The 22,018-nt window shown below is 34.9% G+C and overlaps 1 protein-coding gene across 4 annotated transcripts in view; it reads left to right on the forward strand.

Annotated features, from left to right (window-relative positions):
* VIRMA (vir like m6A methyltransferase associated) overlaps window positions 1–22,018 on the forward strand; it is a 61,525-nt gene that overhangs the window by 36,209 nt on the left and 3,298 nt on the right. For 3 of the 4 annotated variants that reach the window (XM_078072216.1, XM_078072215.1, XM_078072217.1), the window contains 7 exons: window positions 71–323; window positions 2,763–2,980; window positions 6,159–6,291; window positions 18,190–18,342; window positions 18,807–18,967; window positions 19,527–19,623; window positions 21,728–21,894. In XM_078072216.1, coding sequence (XP_077928342.1) covers window positions 71–323; window positions 2,763–2,980; window positions 6,159–6,291; window positions 18,190–18,342; window positions 18,807–18,967; window positions 19,527–19,623; window positions 21,728–21,894 — 1,182 coding nt within the window. The remainder of the gene's footprint in view (window positions 1–70; window positions 324–2,762; window positions 2,981–6,158; window positions 6,292–18,189; window positions 18,343–18,806; window positions 18,968–19,526; window positions 19,624–21,727; window positions 21,895–22,018) is intronic. The other variant, XM_078072218.1, reaches the window with a different exon arrangement.

Raw genomic sequence — 22,018 nt, forward strand, 5'->3', positions numbered from 1 at the left:
AATAAATATTAGTTAAATAATGCCCTAAAATTAAGTATATTGTTTACTAAATGTATTGATTTTATTTCAGCACTTCAGAAGATAAAGAAAAACAGTATACTAGCCAAACCACCAGGTTGCTTGCTCTTCTTGATGCTCTGGCTTCACACAAAGCTTGTAAATTAGCTATTTTGCATCTAATTAATGGAACTATTAAAGGTGACGAAAGATATGCAGAAATATTCCAGGATCTGTTAGCTTTGGTGCGGTCTCCTGGAGACAGTGTTATTCGCCAACAGTGTGTTGAATATATCACATCCATTTTGCAGTCTCTCTGTGATCAGGTATTTATGGTTATTTTATAAATTCTGTGTGTTTGTGTATGGTTGAAAAGCTTCTCTTGATATAAATCTTGGCTGTGAACACAGAGATCTCATCTGTTGTATTAATCCTGTTGTTTAGGGAGATCAGTTTGACTAGTGAACCAACAATAAAATGGTTTGGTGCTTCATAGCTTTCTTTAGGTTTGTATTTCACAGGTTTCTCTGAAGTCTCTTTTTCTTTATGAGATTGCATCCTTGGGTAGTTACTTTATGTGCCACTGAATTCTTTGGGGTTGGTTATGTCTAGTATTTTCATTTTCCTGTCACTTATACACAGATTCTTGAATTTTATAGCTTTGTGATTGGTTGAATTAATAATATCATGTTCTCGTTAGGACAACTTTTGAAGGTATCAGAGACGACTACAGTTTTAGTGTGTTTCAGACTACTCTGCTTACAGATGTTGACTATAGTATTTCTGCCTCTCTATAATATTGGCTTCCAGTTTATAATTCCATGAGTTAATGATAATTGTTTTAACTTTTAAAGCCCATTGTGATTGAGATCTTTGAAGATTTGTCTTTTTTTTTAAGATTTTATTTATTTTAGAGAGAAAGTGCACACATAAGTGGGGAGAGGGGCAAGGGGGAAGGAGAGGGAAAGGGAGAGAATCTTAAGCAGACTCTGGGCCAAGCATGGAGCCTGATATGGGGCTCAGTGCCGGGCTTGATCCCATAACCCCAAGATCACCACCTGAGCCGAAACCAAGAGTCAGTTGCCCAACCAGCTGAGCCATCCAGGTGCCCAAGATCTTTGAAGATTTCTGTACATATTGGTACTTTTGCTTATCATAATGCTCCTGCTATCTAATCATCAGATGTGATTTTTTTTCAGGCAGAATATTTTTAATAGGATCCCATGTTGGAAGATGATCTTTTTTCAGCTGACAAAAATCCAGTTTGGTTACATTTAACACTTAAGTCAAGAAGAAACATTTTTGGTGTGACTTGTTTTCACGAAAAGGGGATCTGGTTGAAATAGTTTGGGACCTGCTAGAAAGGATATTTAAAGTCCTTATACCTTAAAATGTCCTTTTGACTGGTGTTATATGATCCACGTCGGGTTTTATGACTAATCTGAATGACACTATAGCACCCTAGCTGCCCTGTTCACATAAACCTCATTCTTGGCCTCATCTTATATATTTTCCTTCTGATTCAAACTTTGTTTTATAGTTTTAACCCATGTTGAATCTTAGTTTGCAGTATGTTGAAGTGATTAAAGGCGATGAGACATACCCAAAAATGTTTCTGTAAAATCTATTTTATTTACTTTTATAAAAAGAGTGGTGGGAATTTTTATTGTTGGTTAAACTTGCTTGAGCATTGAAAAACTTAAATTTTAAAAGTATATAAAAACTGGAGGAAAATATTTACTGGAAGAGTGCTTAAATGTTTATTTGCTCCATCCATTTCTTTCTGTGATGTTTTAAATTCCAGTATGGATATGTTTATTTATTTATTTTTAAGATTTTATTTATTTGACAGAGAGCACAAGCAGGGGGAGCAGCAGACAGAGGGAGAGGGAGAAGCAGACTCCCCGCTGAGCAGGGAACCCGACGTGGGGCTTGATCCCACTGGGATCATGACCCGAGCTGAAGGCAGACGCTTAACCCACTGAGCCACCCAGGCACCCCAATATGGATATGTTTATTAAAATTTATTTCACTGAGGGGCACCTGGGTGGCTCAGTGGGTTAAGCATCCAACTCTTGGTTTTGGCTCAGGTCATGATCTCAGGGTCATGAGATCAAGCCCCCCCCCCCCCCCAAATCTGGCTCTGTGCTCAGCAGGGAGTCTGCTTGGGATTCTTTTCCTCTTCCTCTCCCCCCCACCCCCAGCTCACATGTGCTTTTGCTCACTCTTTCAAATAAACAAATACAATCTTTTTAAAAAATTTTATTTCACTGAACGATTTCTTTATAAATTAAAAAAATATTCAAATAAATCAATAATACAATGATTTAAAGTATTTTAGTACCAAAAGTAGTTCACTTAACCATTTGAAGATAGAAACTACACTCACTGCAACGTGGAAGGAAAAATTTTTAGGGGCACCTGGCTGGCTCAGTTGGTAGAACGTGCAACTCTTGATTTTGGTGTCATGAGTTCAGGCCCTTTGGGCATAGAGCCAAATGAATGGATATGACGTTCTTCTAAAGTAAAAATATTGTAAAATGTTTGTCTTTATTTCTTTAAGTGTATATCTTTGTATCACCTTTTACAGAAGAGCAAAATGACTTCTTTGTTTGTGTTTGAATTTATATTTAGCATAGGAAGGTAACAATATTTTGATGAGGTTAATTACTAAGTATTAATTGGTATGTATTCCTAATATAAAAATGTGAATTGATGGTGATAATAATGAAAAATTTTTCCCCTACTCCTCTCCTCCCTCACAGGACATTGCTCTTATTTTGCCAAACTCTTCTGAAGGTTCTATTTCTGAACTGGAGCAGCTCTCCAATTCTCTACCAAACAAAGAACTGATGGCCTCGATCTGTGACTGTTTGCTGGCTGTGCTAGCTAACTCTGAGAGCAGTTACAACTGTTTACTGACATGTGTCAGAACAATGATGTTTCTTGCAGAGCACGATTATGGATTATTTCATTTAAAAAGGTAATGCTTAATTTAATATATTCTTGGACTTAATTTTTTACTCTGTCACTCCTCCCCAAATTGACTAATTCATAGCTAATTATAGAAAGTTGGAGATATGATTTCTTTCATGTGGAGAAATTTGTATTTATGGAAAAGGTTTGTTAGCAGTGAAGTGTGCTAGTAATAAAATCTTCAGGATTAAAATTATAAATTGAATAGATAGACAAATTAATGTGGTCATCTTACAGTATTTAAGAAGGGAATCTTACTGTTCCAGGGATGTTAATTCATACTATATTTGCTTTGTTGATATATTTACCTGTAGTCCTTCAAAAGTGATGATGGTGCGGTATTATGGACCCTAAAGCTAAAAGTACTGATTCTGTGTTTTTTATTCTGGAAGAGAAATGGCTGAGATAAAATTAATTTGAGATAATTTAAACCTCAAGTATAATTTCTGCTCTAGTCTCTCTGTCCGTGCCCTAATCTTTTTCTTCTCTAGGAAGGTAGCTGGATACTGTGTAGATTTCCTTGGGAATTTGTAGAAGTATGTAGGATTATGAGATAGAAAGGAGGAAGAAACATACGTTTGTGCCTCTCATTAATTCTTACAACATTGGTTGAAAACTTATGTTCCAAATACCGTGTTTGGTTCTGGCTCCTACTTTCTCTACTTCCTTCTGATAAACCTGTCTCCTCATTTATATTCTCTCTCAGTTGGTAGCACCTGCTGAAAATCCAAGTTTTCCTCCTCCTCCTACCCCATCCCGTCTCTCACTATAGTCTTTACATTTTACTTGTGGAATGTCCTTTTTCCTATTGCCTGGGTATTTACTCTATATCCTTTAAAACTCATATTCTTCACCTCCAAGAAAGCAAAAAAACTTTCCTTGATTCCTCCATTCCTAGCTCTTACAAATACCCTTTGTATACATTTGCCATAGCATTATCTGTGATGTTTTTGGCTTTGCTGGATTCATGTTTCTGGCCTTTTTCCTGTCGGTAATCTTTTCCTAAATTGTCTTAACCTATTCCCTTTTCTCCCTCTAGCTCTAATTTTTCTGCTAAGCTCCAAATAACCCATCCATCTATTTGACATCTCTGTTTGGTTGTTTAATGGACAATTCACACTGAATAGACCTAAAGCAGAGCCCTTGATATTCTTGCTTCAAGCATTGTTTCTGTCTGTTCATCCCAGTAAATGTTATCACCATCCACTCAAGTATTTCTTGGTGATATTCACTTTGATCACTTGACTGAGATGCTGTCTGTCAGAATTTTGCACCGTAAACCTAATAATTTCCCACTTTTAATTACTAAATATTTTGTAGAATATATTTTGAGACTATGCAAATATCTTATTTCTGCTTGAAACTTTTGTTCACTTATTTTAGTATTCATCAGTGAATCTTGGCGTGTGGCAGTTTTTACTGTGGTGTCTTAATGCAAATTTCCTATTTCTCTTACTCCTTTTTAATTTATTAATTATCCTTCTGTAGGGAAGAATTATCTCTTTTCCCTCATTTGTGTACTTATTTAGGGATTTATGTTAATATGGACTTAATGGACATTAATTTTTTCTTTGTATGATAATCTAATGCTGTTGTTACTCATTTTGTTGTTCAACTTGTATCACTGATTTTGGTTCTTCTCATTGGATAGAGCTAGGAAATACATGCATGTGTCCTAACTCATGCATATACACATCTACATTTGTTTTTGTATATATTTATTTGTATGTATGTATTTTTTAAAATGAGTACATACTGACATTTTGACTCCAATATCAGATGTTGATTTTAGTTTTCTCCCTTTCCTTGTAACCTCGTTCATGTTTCATGTTGTACAGTTCTGTGGATTTTGACAAATGCAGAGTCATGTGTTTATCACCACAGCTGCATACAGATTCCAGTGCACTACTTTTTTATAGACAACTTCTTTACAAGTTGAGCAACAAAAATACCAGATTTTGGTATTGTTAGTTTTTTAAATTTTAGGCATTCTAATAGGTATGTAGGGCACTCCAGTTTTTGATAGGTCATGGAAGTAAGGCTCATTTGCTTAAGGTTATATGTAGAGGCTAGTAATTGGTGTAAACCCATGCCTTTTTTATTAATCATAATATCTATCTTTGTATTTGATCTCATTCCTGTTTGTTGTGCCTTATCCATTTCATAATTTATAAAGTTCTCAAGAGCAGGAGTCTTTATCTTTCTCTCTTTTGTATTACTTTACCAAAGTCTCCTATGGTGGCATCTCAGAATCCAACCACATCTTTTAAATACAAACACTGCATGTTTAGTGTTAATATGATCTTATTTTCATTTTGACTAATTATGAATTATTACAACTTAAAGGACACAATTGAATATTAGAATACTTTGCCCTTGAAATTCTCTGTTGATCAACAAAGAGCTGTGTAAATGTTTAGAATAATTTTATCAGGACTGTATATTGTCATGATTGATTGTTATGCTTAAATCTGTCAGTATCAGGGGTTGACAAACCATGGGCCACAGGCCAAATCCAGCCCACTACCAGTGTTTGTAAATAGAGTTTTACTGGAACATAGTCAGCATTTATGTATTGTTTATGGCTGCTTTCCCACACTACACAAGCAGTTGAGTAGTTATAAGTGAGACTGCTGCTGTGTATAGAGAGACTGCTGTTGTGTTGTATATGTACAAGTGTTGTATAGCCTGCAAAGCATAACATATGTACCATCAGGTTCTTTACATAAAAAGTTTGTAGATCCCCAGCCTATATCCTTGATTTCCTTCTATCAGATTATAGTGCCATAAAGATAGTTATTTTTTGTAGTTATTATGTAAATCAGCCTTTCTGGTCAGGTTTCTGAGACAGCTATAGCCTCCTTATTTTAGAGAAATCCTCAGGCTATAAAAAAGTATAAAAATAGGAAACCTCGAAGTTTCTTTTGCTAAGTTTTATATCTTTACATTTGGGGTAAATATTTTCTTTTTTGGGGGAGAATGTTTTCTTTAAGAGCTTGAAGCTTATTTTTAAAAGGAGGTATCTGTAGATATTACCTTGTTAAATGGTTTATGTACATAGCCACACCAGAACATTTTTTAAACGGTGGACTGAATTTTGTTCTGTCTGAACTGGAGATAGTTTATTTCTTATACTAGATTTATACATTCAAATTTCAAGACATATCCTCTCTATTTATTTACAGTTCTTTAAGGAAAAACAGTAATGCTTTGCATAGTTTACTGAAACGAGTGGTCAGCACATTTAGTAAGGACACAGGTGAACTTGCATCTTCATTTTTGGAATTTATGAGACAAATTCTTAACTCTGACACAATGGTAAGTGTACATATATATATGTATTTGATATTTTTTAAATTTACAAACTTTGTCATAAGTTAAAAAAATCACTTCCATTGAAAAATATCTTAGGATGTGTTTTGGAAGTTTGAACTTAGAATAATGTTTTTTTTCTGTGCCCTTATCCCACTATAAGTGCAAGTTTTTGATTTATAAAAAAGATGTTTAAGAGCAGAATGTATTGAACTCTTTTTAAATTTATTAAGCATCATTAATTTGTAAATACTCTATGACTAGGCTACTTAGAGAAAAATACTACCCATAGTGCCTTCATTTTTTTTTAAAGGTTTATTTATTTATTTTTTAGAGAGAATGCACGCATGAGTGGGGGAGGGGCAGAGGGAGAGGGAGAGAGAGAATCCTCAAGCAAAGTTTCCTCTGAGCTTGGAGCCTGACTCGGGGCTTGATCCCACGATCCCAAGATCATGACCTGAGCCAAAATTAAGAGTTGGCTGCTTAACCGACTGAGCCACCCAGGTGCCTCTAGTGCCTTTATTTTTTACTAAAGTAAAAAATAATTTTTTACATTGAGTTACCTTGCCAGGGACACTCAGAATATTCAAATTTTATCAGTCTCTTAATCAAGTATTTCCCTACAGTCATTTAATTGAACATTTGTTGATTGTGTTTTGGACGTTGTGATTTTGGAGTGATTGTAAAGTTTATTATACTAGGGTGTTTTGAATCCATCATAGATACAAATTAAAGATTATTTCCCCAACTCTAAAATCTTGTTGTTAAAATCTAATTAAGAATTTCTCAGGCTCCTGTGTGGCTCATTCGGTTGAGCGTCTGCCTTCAGCTCAGGTCACGATCCCAGGGTGCTGGGATCGAGCCCGCATCTGGCTCCCTGCTCAATGGGGAGCCTGCTCCTCCCTCTGCCTCTCCCCCTGCTTGTGTGCTCTCTCTCTATATCAAATAAATATATAAAATCTTAAAAAAAAAAAAAAAAGAATTTCTCTCATTAGTATTTTCCAAAATCATGATATATGTTGTGGACACAATTCCAGAAACCTTTAATATTTAATAGGCTTGCCTTTAAAAAGTATTTGTGGTCAGATAAGTTTGGAAATGTCTCTCATGATGGAACTTACTTATACACATTAGTATAGTAGAAGCTCTAAAAGTTCCTAGATAAATAGAAACTTACTTTACTGCAGTTGAATCTAGCTTTTTCCAAATGTATTGGCTGCAAAATATTGCATGTGTGTGTATAACGTGTGTGCGCGCACGCAGGTACATATAGCTATTAACATCTGTAGGTCTGTATTCTGTCAACACTGGTTTGAGAAATTCAGCTCATATTTAAGATTTCTGTTTGGGAAGAGTTGTGGCAGACCTGTTTGTACAGTTCTACCAAAGCAAATATAATATGGGATTATTTCATAAGAAAAAATTAAATTTACTGTAGTGTATTTCTCTTACACATATAATTTATATTAAGAATATTTATTTCAGTAAGGGGCGCCTGGCCAGCTCAGTTGGTAGAGCATGTGACTCTTGATCTCAAGGTTGTGAGTTCAAGCCTCATGTTGGGCATGGAGCCTACTTTAAAAAAAAAACTTACTTTAGGCAGCACTTCTTGGCTGCCTATTGTGTTTGTAGTTATTTTTGTGCCGATTTTATCAGCAAATTTGTGTTTGTTTTGTGTCAGATATACTTTATTAAAGCGATTAAGTTGACCAGATGCTTTGATTCTGAAAGATCAGATTTTGATTCTGAAAGATAAAGAGCATATTTAATGGTAGGACTGTAGCTACTGTTAGGAATTTTAGAGTTTTTACTTAATGGAAGACTACTTATTAGCTTATTAGTTTTATCAGATCCTAAGTGGTGTGTTGTTAATAAATCAGTTTGACAGATTTTCTTACGTCATCAATTAAACAGTTCCTAATCAAAAATCACTAACCACTGTTCATTCTTATTATCCAGGAGCTACTGGGCCCTCAGGACTGCTAATTAATGCTTTTATTCATCCCTTACCAATGTGTTTCCTTGTCTCACCTCTTTCACTGAGAAGATCAAGGTCATCCTGTTTGGTTTCTAAATCCTTTCACTCTCTCTTGGATTCTATCCCTGTTCTTTCTAACCTATTGTTTTCCTTCCTTAATCAGAGGAAAATGCCCCCCCTCCATTGCTTCATTTCTATCTGTGACATAGATCTTATACCTTCTAGTATCGTACCTGGCTCCTTTCCCTCTCCTCTGTTTTCCTCTCCTCTCTCTCTCCTGTCTCTGCCCTTGGCTACTTGATAGAATCTCTGAATATCCGAAACCAAATTCATTATCTTCCCATATACACTTGATTTATCTTTTATCTGCCCTACTTTTATATCATGATCTTCCTTGCCCTTCAAGATAGAAATGATGAAATAATAGTCAACTTTCCCCCTTTTCTTCATCCTCTTTAGCAGCTGTCATTCCTGTCAGTTTTATTCATAAAAACGTTCATATTTCATTTCTTTGTATTTCACCACTATTACCTTAGATTTCCTTCTTGCTGCTGCTTTTTTCATAACATTTTTATTGATATATGATCTACATCTCATAAAATTCACCCCTTTAAACTGACAATTCGGTGGTTTTTAGTGTATTCATAGAATTGTGCAACCATCACCACTATCTAATTTCAGAATGCTTTTAGAATTCCGAAAAGAAGCTCTGTGCCCATAACAGAAACTCCCCATTCCCCCTTTTTCCTAGGCCACGGCAACCACTCATCTACTTTTCTGTCTCTATATCAGTTTCTGCAAAAAGATTGCTGAGATTTTGATAGGGATTGTGTACTGAATCTGTAGATCAATTTGGGGAGTATTACTATCTTAATACTATTAAATCTTCATATCCATGGACATGACATGGCTTTCCATTTATTTAGATTGTCTTTGATTCCTTTCTAAGATATTTTGTAGTTTTCAATATACAGATCTTGTACCTCTTTTGTTAAGTTTATGGCTCTAAACTGGGAATTTTTGGGGCGCCTGGGTGGCTCAGTCGGTTAAGCGTCTGCCTTCGGCTCAGGTCGTGATCCCAGGGTCCTGGGGTCGAGCCCCACATCGGGCTCCCTGCTCTGTGGGAAGCCTGCTTCTCCCTCTCCTCCCCACTTGTGTTCCTGCTCTTGTTGTGTCTCTCTCTGTCAAATAAATAAAATCTTAAAAAAAAAAAAAGTTAAAAAAAATTGGGAATTTTTTAAATGCTGTTGTAAATGGAATTCTTACTTTCCATTTTTGAATTGTTTTTTGCTAGTGTTTAGAAAAATAGTTGATTTTTGTATATTGATATTGTATCCTATAACTTTGCTGAACTTGTTTTTTAGTTCTAATAGTTTTTTTGTGGTTTTCTTAGGATTTTCTATATACAAGATCATGCTATCTACAAATAAGATAGTCTGACTTCTTTCTCTCTCCTTTCTATTTCTTTCTTTCTTTCTTTCTTTCTTTCCTCTCTCTCTCTCTTTCTTTCTTTTTCTTTCCTTCCTCTCTCTCTTTCTTTTTTTTTTTTTTTTTGCCTAATTGCCCCTGCAGGAACCTCCAGTACATATTGAATAAAAGTAGCGGGAATTGACATCTTTGTCTTGTTCCTGATCATAGGGAGAAGACTTTCAGTCTTTCACAATGAAATACAGTGTTCGCTATGGTTATTCATAGATACCCTTTATCAGTTGAAGAAATACTTCTGTTCCTAGTTTGTTGTATGTTTTTATCATGAAAGGTTGTGGTATTTGTTAAATGCTATTTCTTTGTCTTTTGAGATGATCATGTTTTTCTCCATGTTCTATTGATGTATATTATATTGATTGATTTTCACATGTAGAACTGGCCCTGTATTCCTGGGATAAATCCCACTTAGTCATGATACATGATCCTTTTTTTTTTTTTTGATGTATGGTCTTTTTTATATGTTGCTGGATTCAGTTTTATTTTATTGAGGAATTTTGGGTCTCTTATTTTTTTTTAAATATTTATTTATTCATTTTATAGAGAAAGAAAGAGCGCTCACCCAAGCAGGGGGAGTGACAGAGGGAGAGGGAGAGAATCCCATGCAGACTCTGTGCGAGCATGGAGCCTGATGCAGGGCTCAATCCTGATGCTGAGATCATGACCTGAGCCGAAATCAAGGGTCAGACGCTTAACCGACTAAGCCACCCAGGCACCCCTGGGTCTCTATTTATAGGGATATTGGCCTACAGATTTTTGTCTTGTGGCATCTTTGGTCTCATAGAGTGAACTGTTAAGTGTTCTTTCTGCTTTTATTTTTTGGAAGCATTTGTGAAGGATTGTATTCATTTTTTATTTTTTATTTTTTTATTTTTATTTTTTTAAAGATTTTATTTATTTATTTGAGAGAGAGAGAATGAGAGAGAGAGCACATGAGAGGGGGGAGGGTCAGAGGGAGGAGCAGACTCCCTGCAGAGCAGGGAGCCCGATGCGGGACTCGATCCCGGGACTCCAGGATCATGACCTGAGCCGAAGGCAGTCGCTTAACCAACTGAGCCACCCAGGCGCCCAAGGATTGTATTCATTTTTTAAACATTTGGTAGAATCACCAGTGAAGCCATCTTGACCTGGGCTTTTCTTTGTGTAAAGTGTTTTTGAAACTAATTAAATTGCTTTACTCAATATAAATCTATTCAGATTTTCTGTTTCTTCTTGAGTCAGTTTCAGTAGTTTGTGGCTTTTTAGGAATTTGTTCCTCTTCGTTCAACTACATTAACTTGATGGAATATGTTGTTAACAGTATTTCCTTATAAACTTTCCTACATCTGTAAGATTGTTAATGGTGTCCTCTTTTTCATTCTTGATTTTCATAGTTTGAGTCTTCTCTCTCTTTTTTTTCTCCTTTTGGTTAGTTTAGCTAAAGGTTTGTCAGTTTTGTTGTTTTTTTCTTTCCAGATAACCAAATTTTGGTTACTTTGATTTTTTTCTTTTCTTTCTTTCTTTCTTTTTTTTTTTTTTGAGAGAGAGAGAGTGTGTGAGCAGTAGGGGGAGGGACAGAGGGAGTGAGAGAGAGAGAATCCTGAGTAGATCCCTGCTGAGCGAGGAGCCCGACAAGGGCTCAATCTCACAACCCTGAGATCATGACCTGAGCCGAAATCAAGAGTTGGACGCTGAACCGACTGAAACATTCAGGCGCCCCTTCTTTGATTTTTTCTATTATTTTTCTATTCTCTATTTGTTCATTTCTGCTTTTATTCTTACTGTTTTTTTCCTTCTACTCTTTTTGAGGTTACTCTTCAATTTCTAATTTCTTCAGGTGGAAGGTTAGGTTATTATTAATTTGAGATTTTCTATTTATTTATTTATATGTTTTTCTTTTTAAATGTAGGCGTTTACAGCTATAAATTTTCTTCTGTACACTGCTTGTAGCATGTCATGTTTTTGGTTTTGTTCATCTCTAAGGATTTTCTAATCTCCCTTGTAATTTTTTCTTTGGCCCATTGGTTATTTAGAGGTGTGTTTAATTTTCACATAGGTGTGACTTTTCCAAATTTCCTTCTGTAATTGATTTCTAACTTCATTCCATTGTGGTCAGAGAGCATACTTTGTTGAGGCTTGTTTTACAGAATAGGGTATGTGCTATCCTGGAGAATATTCCATGTGCCTTTGAAAAGAATGTGTCTCCTGCCACTGTTTGGTTGCATGTTCTATACATGCCTGTTAGGAGTAGTTGGTTTATAGTTGTTGAAGCCTTCTGTTTCCGTGTTGATTTTCTGCCTAATTCTACCCACTACTGAAAGTAGGAGACTGAAGTCTCCAACTATTATTGTTGAAATGTCTATTTCTCCCTTTACTTCATCAGGTTTTTGCTTCCAGCATCTTGAGCTCTACTGTCAGGTGCATATATGTTCATGTTTGTATTCCTGATGGATTGATGCTTTTGTTATTATAAAATGTCTTTCTTCGTCTCTAATAATAACTTATGTCTCATAATAACTTATGTCTAAACCTTTATTTTGAATTATTGGTATAGCCACTCTAGCTCTGTTTTGGTTATTGTTTGTATGGTATATATATTTTTTCTACCCTTTTACTTTCAATCTGTTTGTATCTTTTAATCTAAAGTGTGTCTCTTGGGGCACCTGGCTGGCCCAGTTGGTGGAACATGCAACTATTTATCTCAGGCTTGTGAGTTCTGCTCCATGTTGGGTGTGGAGCCTACATAAAAAATAAAGTGTGTCCCTTGTAGATACCATATAGTTGGATGGTGTTTGTTTTTTTTACATTCTGCCAGTTTCTTTTGATTGGTATAATCTATTTATGTCTAATTACTGATAGGATTTATGTCTGGTGTTTTGTTATTTACTTTCTACATAACCTTTTTTCTCTTTATCTCTATTATATCTTGTGTTAAATAGATATTTACTACTTTGCATTTTAACTTATTTTTTTAAAGATTTATTTATTTGACAGAGAGAGAGGACAAGTAAGGGGAGCGGCAGGCAGAGGGAGAAGCAGGTTCCCCCCTGAGCAAGGAGCCCGATGCAGGACTCGATCCCAGGATCCTGGAATCACAACCTGAGCTGAAAGCAGACGCTTAACCAGCTAAGCCATCCAGGCGTCCCCATTTTAACTTTTTTTGTTATTTCTTTTGCTTTTTTTTTTTTTAAGTTCTTAGTGGTTTTCCTGAGTACTACATTTAACACCTTAATTGAATACAATCTACTTCACATTAATACAACATAATTTTAATAGTATATAAAAAAATGCTACAGTATAGCTTTATACCTCATGCAAATTACATTTTTATACATTATGAGCCCATCTACACAGTTTTGTCATCATTGCTTTATTTTGTTGTCTTGCAGTTCAGATAGGAGAAGAGTTACGAACAAAAATATGTTACTATTGCCTTTTACCTATATATACTTCACTGACATTCTTTATTTTTTCATGTGGATTTAAGTTGCTATTTAATGTCCTTTCATGTCAGTTTGAAGGATTCCCTTAAGTATTTTTTGTGGAGTAGGTCTGCTAGTGAATTCTTTTTTTTTTTTTTTTTTAAATCTAGGACTGTCTTATTTTTCCCTCTTTTTTGAAGGATAGTTTTGTCAGTTATAGAACTCTTGGTTGATAGCATTTTTCTTTCAGCACTTCAAATATGTCTTCTCTCTAAATTCTGGCTTAGATTGGTTTCTGATGACAAATCAGTTAATCTTATTGAGGATCCCTTTTATTAGCTGAGTCACTTTTGCTACTTTCAAGATTCTCTGTCTTTGGTTCTTAATAGTTTGATCATGATGTGTCTAAGTATGAATTCCTTTGAGTTTATTCTACTTGGATTTTACTGGTCCTTTTGGAAGTATAGGTTAATGTTTTTCATCAAATTTGGGGTGTTTTCAGCCATTATTTCTTCATATATTCTTCGTGACTCTTTCTCTCTTTCCTCTTTCTCTGGGATTCTTATTATATGTATGTTGGTGCTCTTGATGGTACCCGGCAGGTCTCTGAGGTTTTGTTTGTGGTTCTTCATTCTTTTTTCTTTCTGTTCGTTAAAGTGGTTCATCTCACCTGACCTATCTTCAAGGTTGAGTCCCTCTACTGAATTTTTTATTTCAGTTACTGTACTTTTCCACTCCAGAATTTATATATAGGTTTTTAAAAATTAATTTTTATACCTTTATTGATATTTTCTTGCAGAGCATTGTATCAGCCTTCTTTCCAGTTTCCTTCAAAACATTTACTTCTTTCATATATTCTGAATAGTTCTGTGTGAGTTCATATCTTTCTAAATCAGACCTCAGATCATGTCCCTCCATCCTACAATAACTTTTGGTGTCTGTTGAATAAATTCCAAACTTTTTAGCATGGCATTGAAGACTATTTACTGTATGACCAAAAAGCTACCTTTGCAACCACTTCTTCCTTAGAAAACATTTTATACTATGCCATCATCCTTAAATCTCATCTATATATACACATCTTTCCTTGATGATGCTTCTCTTAGCTTTTGGTCTCTCTCTCTCTTTTTTGATAAAACTAATCTGTTCATAGTGCCTGTTTAATTCATCCCACTTTGTGAAGCCTTTGAGATACTTTTCTTTCTGTACACTTTAAAGCATGTTATTAGATTTCTTTTTCATAGATCATTCACAGGCCTTTTTACCATTTCCCATCCTACTTTCTGAATAGTAGCTTACTTAGGTCAGAAAGCATATCTTTCTAGCTCTTTCCCAGAGTACTTGTACAGTGTCTTGTATGATCTAATACAAGCCTTATATTTAATATTTATTTATAATTATACTACATAAATATATGTATTTATAATTAACATTATATTTAATATACAAGCAATATATTTAATATGAAGCATTGTGTTTAATACAAATAGCTGTGTTTGACAAATGAATACAATTTGATTTGAAACTGTATCACAGACAAATTTAATAGAATTTTCATTTTGATTTTCCTGAAATAATTTTGTAGGGTATGGTTTTAAAAATCTTCTTAAAAATTCTTTATTACTGGGGTGCCTGGGTGGCTCAGTCTTTGGGCGTCTGCCTTCAGCTTAGGTCATGATCCCATGGTCCTGGGATCGAGTCCCGCATCGGGCTCCCTGCTCAGTGGGAAGCCTGCTTCTCCCTCTCCTGCTCCCCCTGCTTGTGTTCCCTCTCTCGCTGTATCTCTCTCTCCGAAATAAATGAATAAAATCTTAAACAAATTCTTTTATTACTATTTCTAATAGTAGTGTGTGTACAGAATATTTCAAATTGTGCAAATTCAACCCTAGATTTTGTAAGATGGCTTTTAGTACAAAGTAAGTGAATTAAAATGTAAAATGCATTTTATTTTGTTCAAAACTATTTCTGCTCATAATAATGAAAAAGAGATAGTATGGAGAGATGAAAAATTTGCATTGTTCTGAATATTTTAATTCATAGTTTATTATCCTCCTTTTTTTTAGATTTTTTAGAGGAGTTTTAGGTTTACAGCAAAATTGAGTGGAAGGTACAGAAAGTTTCCAAATACTCCTTGTTCCCCCATCTTCCCCATGCACAGGCTCCCTTACTATTGCACAGTCTTCCCTACTATCTCCTATTATCCTCTAATATCCCTTACTATCAACCTACTAACCTACTGCATTACAATGATATATCGATGGACTTACATTGACACATTATCACAATCCATACCATTATCCACATTGACACACTATCATAACCCATATCAAAGTCCATAGTTTATATTAGGGTTCACTTGGTATTGAATATTCTGTGGTTTTTGACAAATGTATAATGATATATATCTACCATTATACATTTGACAAATGTATAATGATATATATCTACCATAGTGCCCTGCACAATAATTTTACTGCCTTTAATTTTCTGTGCTCCACTTATTCATTCTTAACCCTTGGCAACCACTGATCTTTTTACCCCCTGCATGGTTTTGCCTTTCCACAAAGTTAGATAATTGGAATCATACAATATATAGCAAGTCTTCCATATTTTTTCATGGCTTGATAGCTCTTTTCTTTTTAGTGCTGAATAATATTTTATTGTGTGGCTATCTTACATTTTATTTATCCATTCACCTAGTGAAAGGCGTCCTGGTGGTTTCCAAGTTTTGGTGATTATGAATAAAACTGCTATAAACATCTATGTGCAGGTTTTTGGGTGGATATAAGTTCTCCCCCCTTTCTTTTAACTGATTATTTTAGTCTGTTGTCTCTGACCTTTAAAAATAATGACCATTGTAATATTTTCTGATTCAGCTACACTAAACTTTATATCTCTTGGTGAAAGTGATATGAATAACAGAGTGAGGAAAGAAGCAGATACCTTGATAACTTGTAATCTGGTTAATATACTTATTTCTATAAAATATAGTTTTTTAATTTGTCCATTTTATCAACATTTAGGAGACAGTTCCTTTTTTTCTTTTTAAAGATTTTATTTATTTATTTGACAGAGACACAGAGAGAGAGGGAACACAAGCAGGGGGAGTGGGAGAGGGAGAAGCAGGCTTCCCACTGAGCAGGGAGCCCGATGCGGGGCTTGATCCCAGGACCCTGGGATCATGACCTGAGCCGAAGGCAGACGCTTAACAACTGAGCCACCCAGGCGCCCCAGGGGACAGTTCCTTTAAAGAGAACCCTGTATAGTCTGTTTCTGTCAGTGCACTCTGATTTATTTTTAACTCATTTTCCTTTATTTAAAAAAAATAAAACATAGGCTAGACCATTGTCAACCTACCCTTTACCCTCACCTTCAAATAAAGCAAATAAAACTCCTATAATATTTTATTGAATTTCTCATTAAAACTATATACCCTCTTCCTTAACACAACAGTAAGTGACTTCCTCAGTCTAGTGTTTATGAAAGGTACAAATGTGCTTCAGGCATAGTGTCAGTTTGAATGGGAATCTATTAAGAATAATTTTCATGTGGGGCGTCTGAGTGGCTCAGTTGGTTAAGCATCTGCCTTCGGCTCAGGTCATGATCCCAAGGTCCTGGTATTGAGCCCCTCATCAGGCTCCCTGCTCAGCAGAGAGTCTGCTTCTCCCTCTTCCTCTGCCTTTCCCCTCAGCTTGTGCTCTCTCTCTCTCAGATAAATAAATAAAATCCTTAAAAAATAATAATAATAATTTTCATTGAAATGTGTCCAGTTATAAGACATAAATTAGGAACTCGAAAGAAAATTTTTATTTTTAATGCCTATTTAAAAATACTAAATCCTGCATCTAGATTGGTGTGTATAGTCTCCTCTAAGAGACTATATTCATTTTGAGCCATTTAATGTGGGGTGCTTGGTTGGCTCAGTTGGAAGAGCATGCAACGAACGCTTGATCTTGGGGTCGTGAGTTCAAGTTCCATGTGTAGAGCTTACTAAAAAAATAAATAAACTTAAAAAAAATAAAATGGGCAATGCATGGGGAATATAGTCAATAATATTGTATTAACTTTGTATGGTGACAGATGATAACTAGACTTACTGTGGTGGTTAGTTCTCCATGTATACAAATATCAATTCACTTTGTATACCTGAAACTAATATAATACCGTATGTTAATTATACCTCAATGAAAATAATAAAATGGGATTGTGTTCTAAAGATTTGGAACTACTTAAGCGTTCTATCACATGTGACAATGTGGATAGATTTATTTTCATGAACCAAGATTTGGTTTGCTGGATGAATTTTCTAGTATTAAATTATTATCATGCCAAAATTCATTTTATTATATGGCTTTTTAAAGCAGGAAATATTAACTTTTTTCATGACAGAATATAGCCTTAAATATGGTAGTTACTGTTTTCTTTAGTTGTTTGTCTTAACTCCAGAAAGATAAATTCAGGTTCTATCAGTTCTTTATTATAGTATAGGCATTTTTTTTTTTTATTTTTTTTATTTTTTTAGATTTTTTTTTTTATTTATTTATTTGAGAGAGAGAATGAGAGAGAGAGAGAGCACATGGGGGGGGGAGGGTCAGGGGGAGAAGCAGACTCCCTGCTCAGCAGGGAGCCCGATGCGGGACTCGGTCCTGGGACTGCAGGATCATGACCTGAGCCGAAGGCAGTCGCTTAACCAACTGAGCCACCCAGGCGCCCTAGTATAGGCATTTTATTGAGTATCAATTAGTATGTTACATGTCCTGCAAGTGCCATTGTATTTGCATTGGATGTTTTTGTTGAGAAATCTGGCTGCTAATAAATTGAATATGTGTGCTTACCTATTTATAATGTGAGTCTTATTCAAAGAGACGTATTTCAGCCTTGAGCTGACTAAATCTTTCTTAAAACTAGCCATTTGTACTGATGTAAAACCAAAACATGGAGGGGAAGATTGCAGCAAATGGCTTAAATATCTGAATAAGTTTGGAAGCATCTTTGCAAATTTCTCTGCTCTCAAATTTAACTTGTGTGTGACATTTACAGGGATGTTGTGGAGATGATAGTGGTCTCATGGAAGTAGAGGGAACTCATCCATCACGGACAATGAGTATTAATGCTGCAGAGTTAAAACAGCTTCTACAAAGCAAAGAAGAAAGTCCAGAAAATTTGTTCCTTGAACTAGAGAAGCTTGTTTTGGTAAAAAAAGAAAAACAAAAACAGAAATAAGATAAAAACAGCTCATTCCCAAGATACATTTTCTTTTCTCTTTGACTAGTACAAGTTTTTCATAGTGACCTTTTTAAATCGTGAACCCTCAGTTGGATGCTTATAAAGTTTGAAATACTCTTTGAATTAATAATTTGGGGTGAAGTCCTCCATACTATTATGAATCTTAAGGAAGAAGGCAGTAGTTTTTGAATTATCTGTTGTTTGAATGCAGGGTACCCCCTGCTACCATTCTTTAGAAATAAAATGACAAGTGTTTTTCATGTTTGTTTTATTTGAACATGTTTAATATTAAGTTGATAAGTTTTTGACGGTGTTCCAAATTTCTTAGTAATCAAAAAATATAACATTTTCTATTAAAGAATCAGTAGATTATGGGCATAAATGTTTGAGTTTTACCTGCATCATCTTATTCTGCTTTTGTCTGTATCTAGGAACATTCAAAAGATGATGACAATCTGGATTCTTTGTTGGACAATGTAGTTGGACTTAAGCAGATGCTGGAGTCATCCGGTGATCCTTTACCTCTTGGTGACCAGGATGTAGAACCAGTACTTTCAGCTCCAGAATCTCTCCAGAATCTGTTTAACAATAGGTAAAACAAGGAATGTTTTGTGGCTTAGTAGATAATGTGTACTTAATGACTGGGATCTAAAGAGGGCCAGCAAACTATTTTTCTGTAAAGGGCCAGATAATAAAAATTCTAGGCTTTGTAGGTGACATTCAGCCTCTGTTGCATATTCCTCTGTAGCGTCTTGTTTGTTTCTTATGGCTTCTTAAAAAAACTTAAAAAAAAAATAAACCATTTCTAGCTTATAGGCTGTACACAAGCAGGCTTTCAGAATAGGGGCCATAGTTTACTGATCCCTGTTCTAGAGGTTATATGCCTCTTGATCTTTGGAGCACTGTACTTATGAAGCATAATGATCTTCAGTTTGATGGAATTATTCCCTAAATTTAGAAAAAGTAAACACACAGTTTCTGTACCCATTGGTACAATGTAATAAACTCGGTTTTTAAGTACTAATTTTACTAATAGTTTTGAGGTGAGAGTACCATTTTTAATTGTAGCTTCCATGGATTTTGCTTAGAAGATAAGCTAAAATATTTGATTTTGGAATTCTGCGTTTTACCAAATACCTTTCTTGTTCTAGGACTGCATATGTGCTAGCTGATGTCATGGATGATCAGTTGAAATCCATGTGGTTCACCCCATTTCAGGCTGAAGAGATTGATACAGATCTGGATTTGGTATAAGTAATTTTATTACTAAATATTAGAAAAAAGTTATTGTTGATTTTTTTGCTTTTTGTGTGTATTAGCACTAAAATAAGTTAGATAGCATATGGCTGTTAAAAGCCCATTTGGGGACTAGTACTGCATTATTTTTATATCAGTTGCCCACTAATGGTGTCTAGAACACTTAGTTCTTTCTAATTAGTGATCTGTATATTTGCGAATGAGATTTTTTTAGGGAAAAATTATGTTTTTGCCTAAGTACCCTGAAGCACTTTGTTTTCTTATATTTGTAGGGTATAGAATAGAGAAAAGTATTCTACAAAATTACAGTTTATTCCTGTTTTGGGGTTTAAGGAGAGGAATGGTATTTTGGCAATCTGCTCTTAATTTGGGGGAAATGTAAAGAATCAATTCATTAAAATAATATAGGTACAAATGGGAATTCATATTCTTAAACATAATGCTGTGGACAGGTAAGAGTATAATTAAACATTTAAAATTTAAAGCACCCTGATTTATGCTTCTCAGAGCTGTATTAGGGAGGATGATTTCAGTTACATATTATTGTACCATATATTGTTTTTTTTTCCCTTGATCAAAAAAATAAATATATTTGGATATTCTCTGGTCCAAAAAGTATTAGTATTTATCGTGTCTCATTGCACACGAGACTAAAAGAATTGTTTACATTTAAGATATATTTAGTATATTGAGGGCTCCTTTCCCTTTTTTAAAAATATCGCATAAAGTTTTATTTAAATTGCATTAAAGAATTAATTTCTCTTGGAGTGCCTGTATAGCTTAGTCAGTAGAGCATGTGACTTTTTTTTTTTTTTAGATTTTATTTATTTTTTTGAGAGAGAGCAAGCAAGAGAGCACAAGCAGGGGGAGTGGCAGAGGCAGAGGGAGAGGGAGAAACAGACTCCCCACTGAGCTGGGAAGCCCAACACAGGGCTCGATCCCAGGACCCTGAGATCATGACCTGAGCTAAAATCAAGAGTCAGACGCTTAACCAACTGAGCCACCCAGGCATCCCCACCATGTGACTCTTGATCTTGGGGTTGTGAGTTCAAACCCCACGTTGGGCGCAGAGCTTACTTAAAAATTTAAAAAGAAAATTAATTTCTCCTTTAGTGTAAATTGTTCAGTGATTTTTTAGAACTTCTCTGTCCAGTAGAATTTTATGCAGTAACAAATGTTCAGTAATCTGCCCTGTCCTACAGTAGCCATTAACTTTATGTGACTGTTGAGTAATGAAATGTTGCTAGTATAACTAAGGAACTGAATTTTATTTTTGATTTAATTTTAATTAATTTAAATTTAAATAGGCACATGTGGTTAGTGGCTACCATATTTAGTATCACAGATCTAAAATATTTGTGTTAGAAGTTGTTTTATAACTTTTATGTTGAAACGCAACTATCTTGCAATGAAGATTGTAACTTTACATGGTTTAGAAAATTTGGGGTCTTTTAGGTTTGCTAAATTTAAATAAAACTTAAGGAAACATAATTTTTATTTCCCTGGAAGTAAAGTTAGGTTGGACCCTCATTTAATGCATAGAACTTTGAGAACTGTGGCACAGAATCCTTTTATTATAGGTATTGTGACTATACAAGGCTTACAAAATATGTTATTTTCAGGTTGTTTTGGAAGAGTTCTGGAGATGCTACTTTGTTAATTTATATAGATAAATCCTGAGTTCCTTGTCAGACAGCAGAGGTCTTCCAAAATTAACAGCCTTTTTTTGAGGAGGAATGCCACCCCACCCCACCCCAAAATGCAGCTGAATTCCAAGATTTTTTCTTTAACTACCAATGATGTTGCTTTTTGAAAAGGTGATGGAAAGGGGTGCCTCGCTGGCTTAGTTGGTGGAGCATGCAACTCTTGATCTTGGGGTTGTGAGTTCAAACCCCATGTTGGATGTAAAGATTACTTAAAAATAACCTTTAAAAAAAAAAAAGAGAAAGGATGATGGAAAGGGGCAGACCTATAATTTATTTATTATAAGAGTTAAATATAATCTATAGGAAATATGAATTTCTGTAATCAAATGTTACATTACTAATTACATTTAAGATGTATTTCTCATTTTGTTTAATTTTTATGACTGCAGGTGAAAGTTGACTTAATTGAGCTCTCTGAAAAATGCTGTAGTGACTTTGACTTGCATTCAGAATTAGAGCGCTCATTTTTGTCAGAACCATCATCTCCAGGGAGAACTAAGACTACTAAAGGATTCAAACTTGGGAAGCACAAGCATGAGACCTTCATAACTTCAAGGTAAAATTTATTCTACTGAAGATCTTGATCATGGTCATGGAAGCTTATTTATTGTAATGTACTTTAAGATAGACACATAACTATAGAGAAAAAAGGAAGGTGATGTAATACTTGAATCATGAAT

This window comes from Halichoerus grypus, chromosome 5, assembly GCF_964656455.1.
Source record: "Halichoerus grypus chromosome 5, mHalGry1.hap1.1, whole genome shotgun sequence".
Lineage (NCBI taxonomy): Eukaryota > Metazoa > Chordata > Mammalia > Carnivora > Phocidae > Halichoerus > Halichoerus grypus.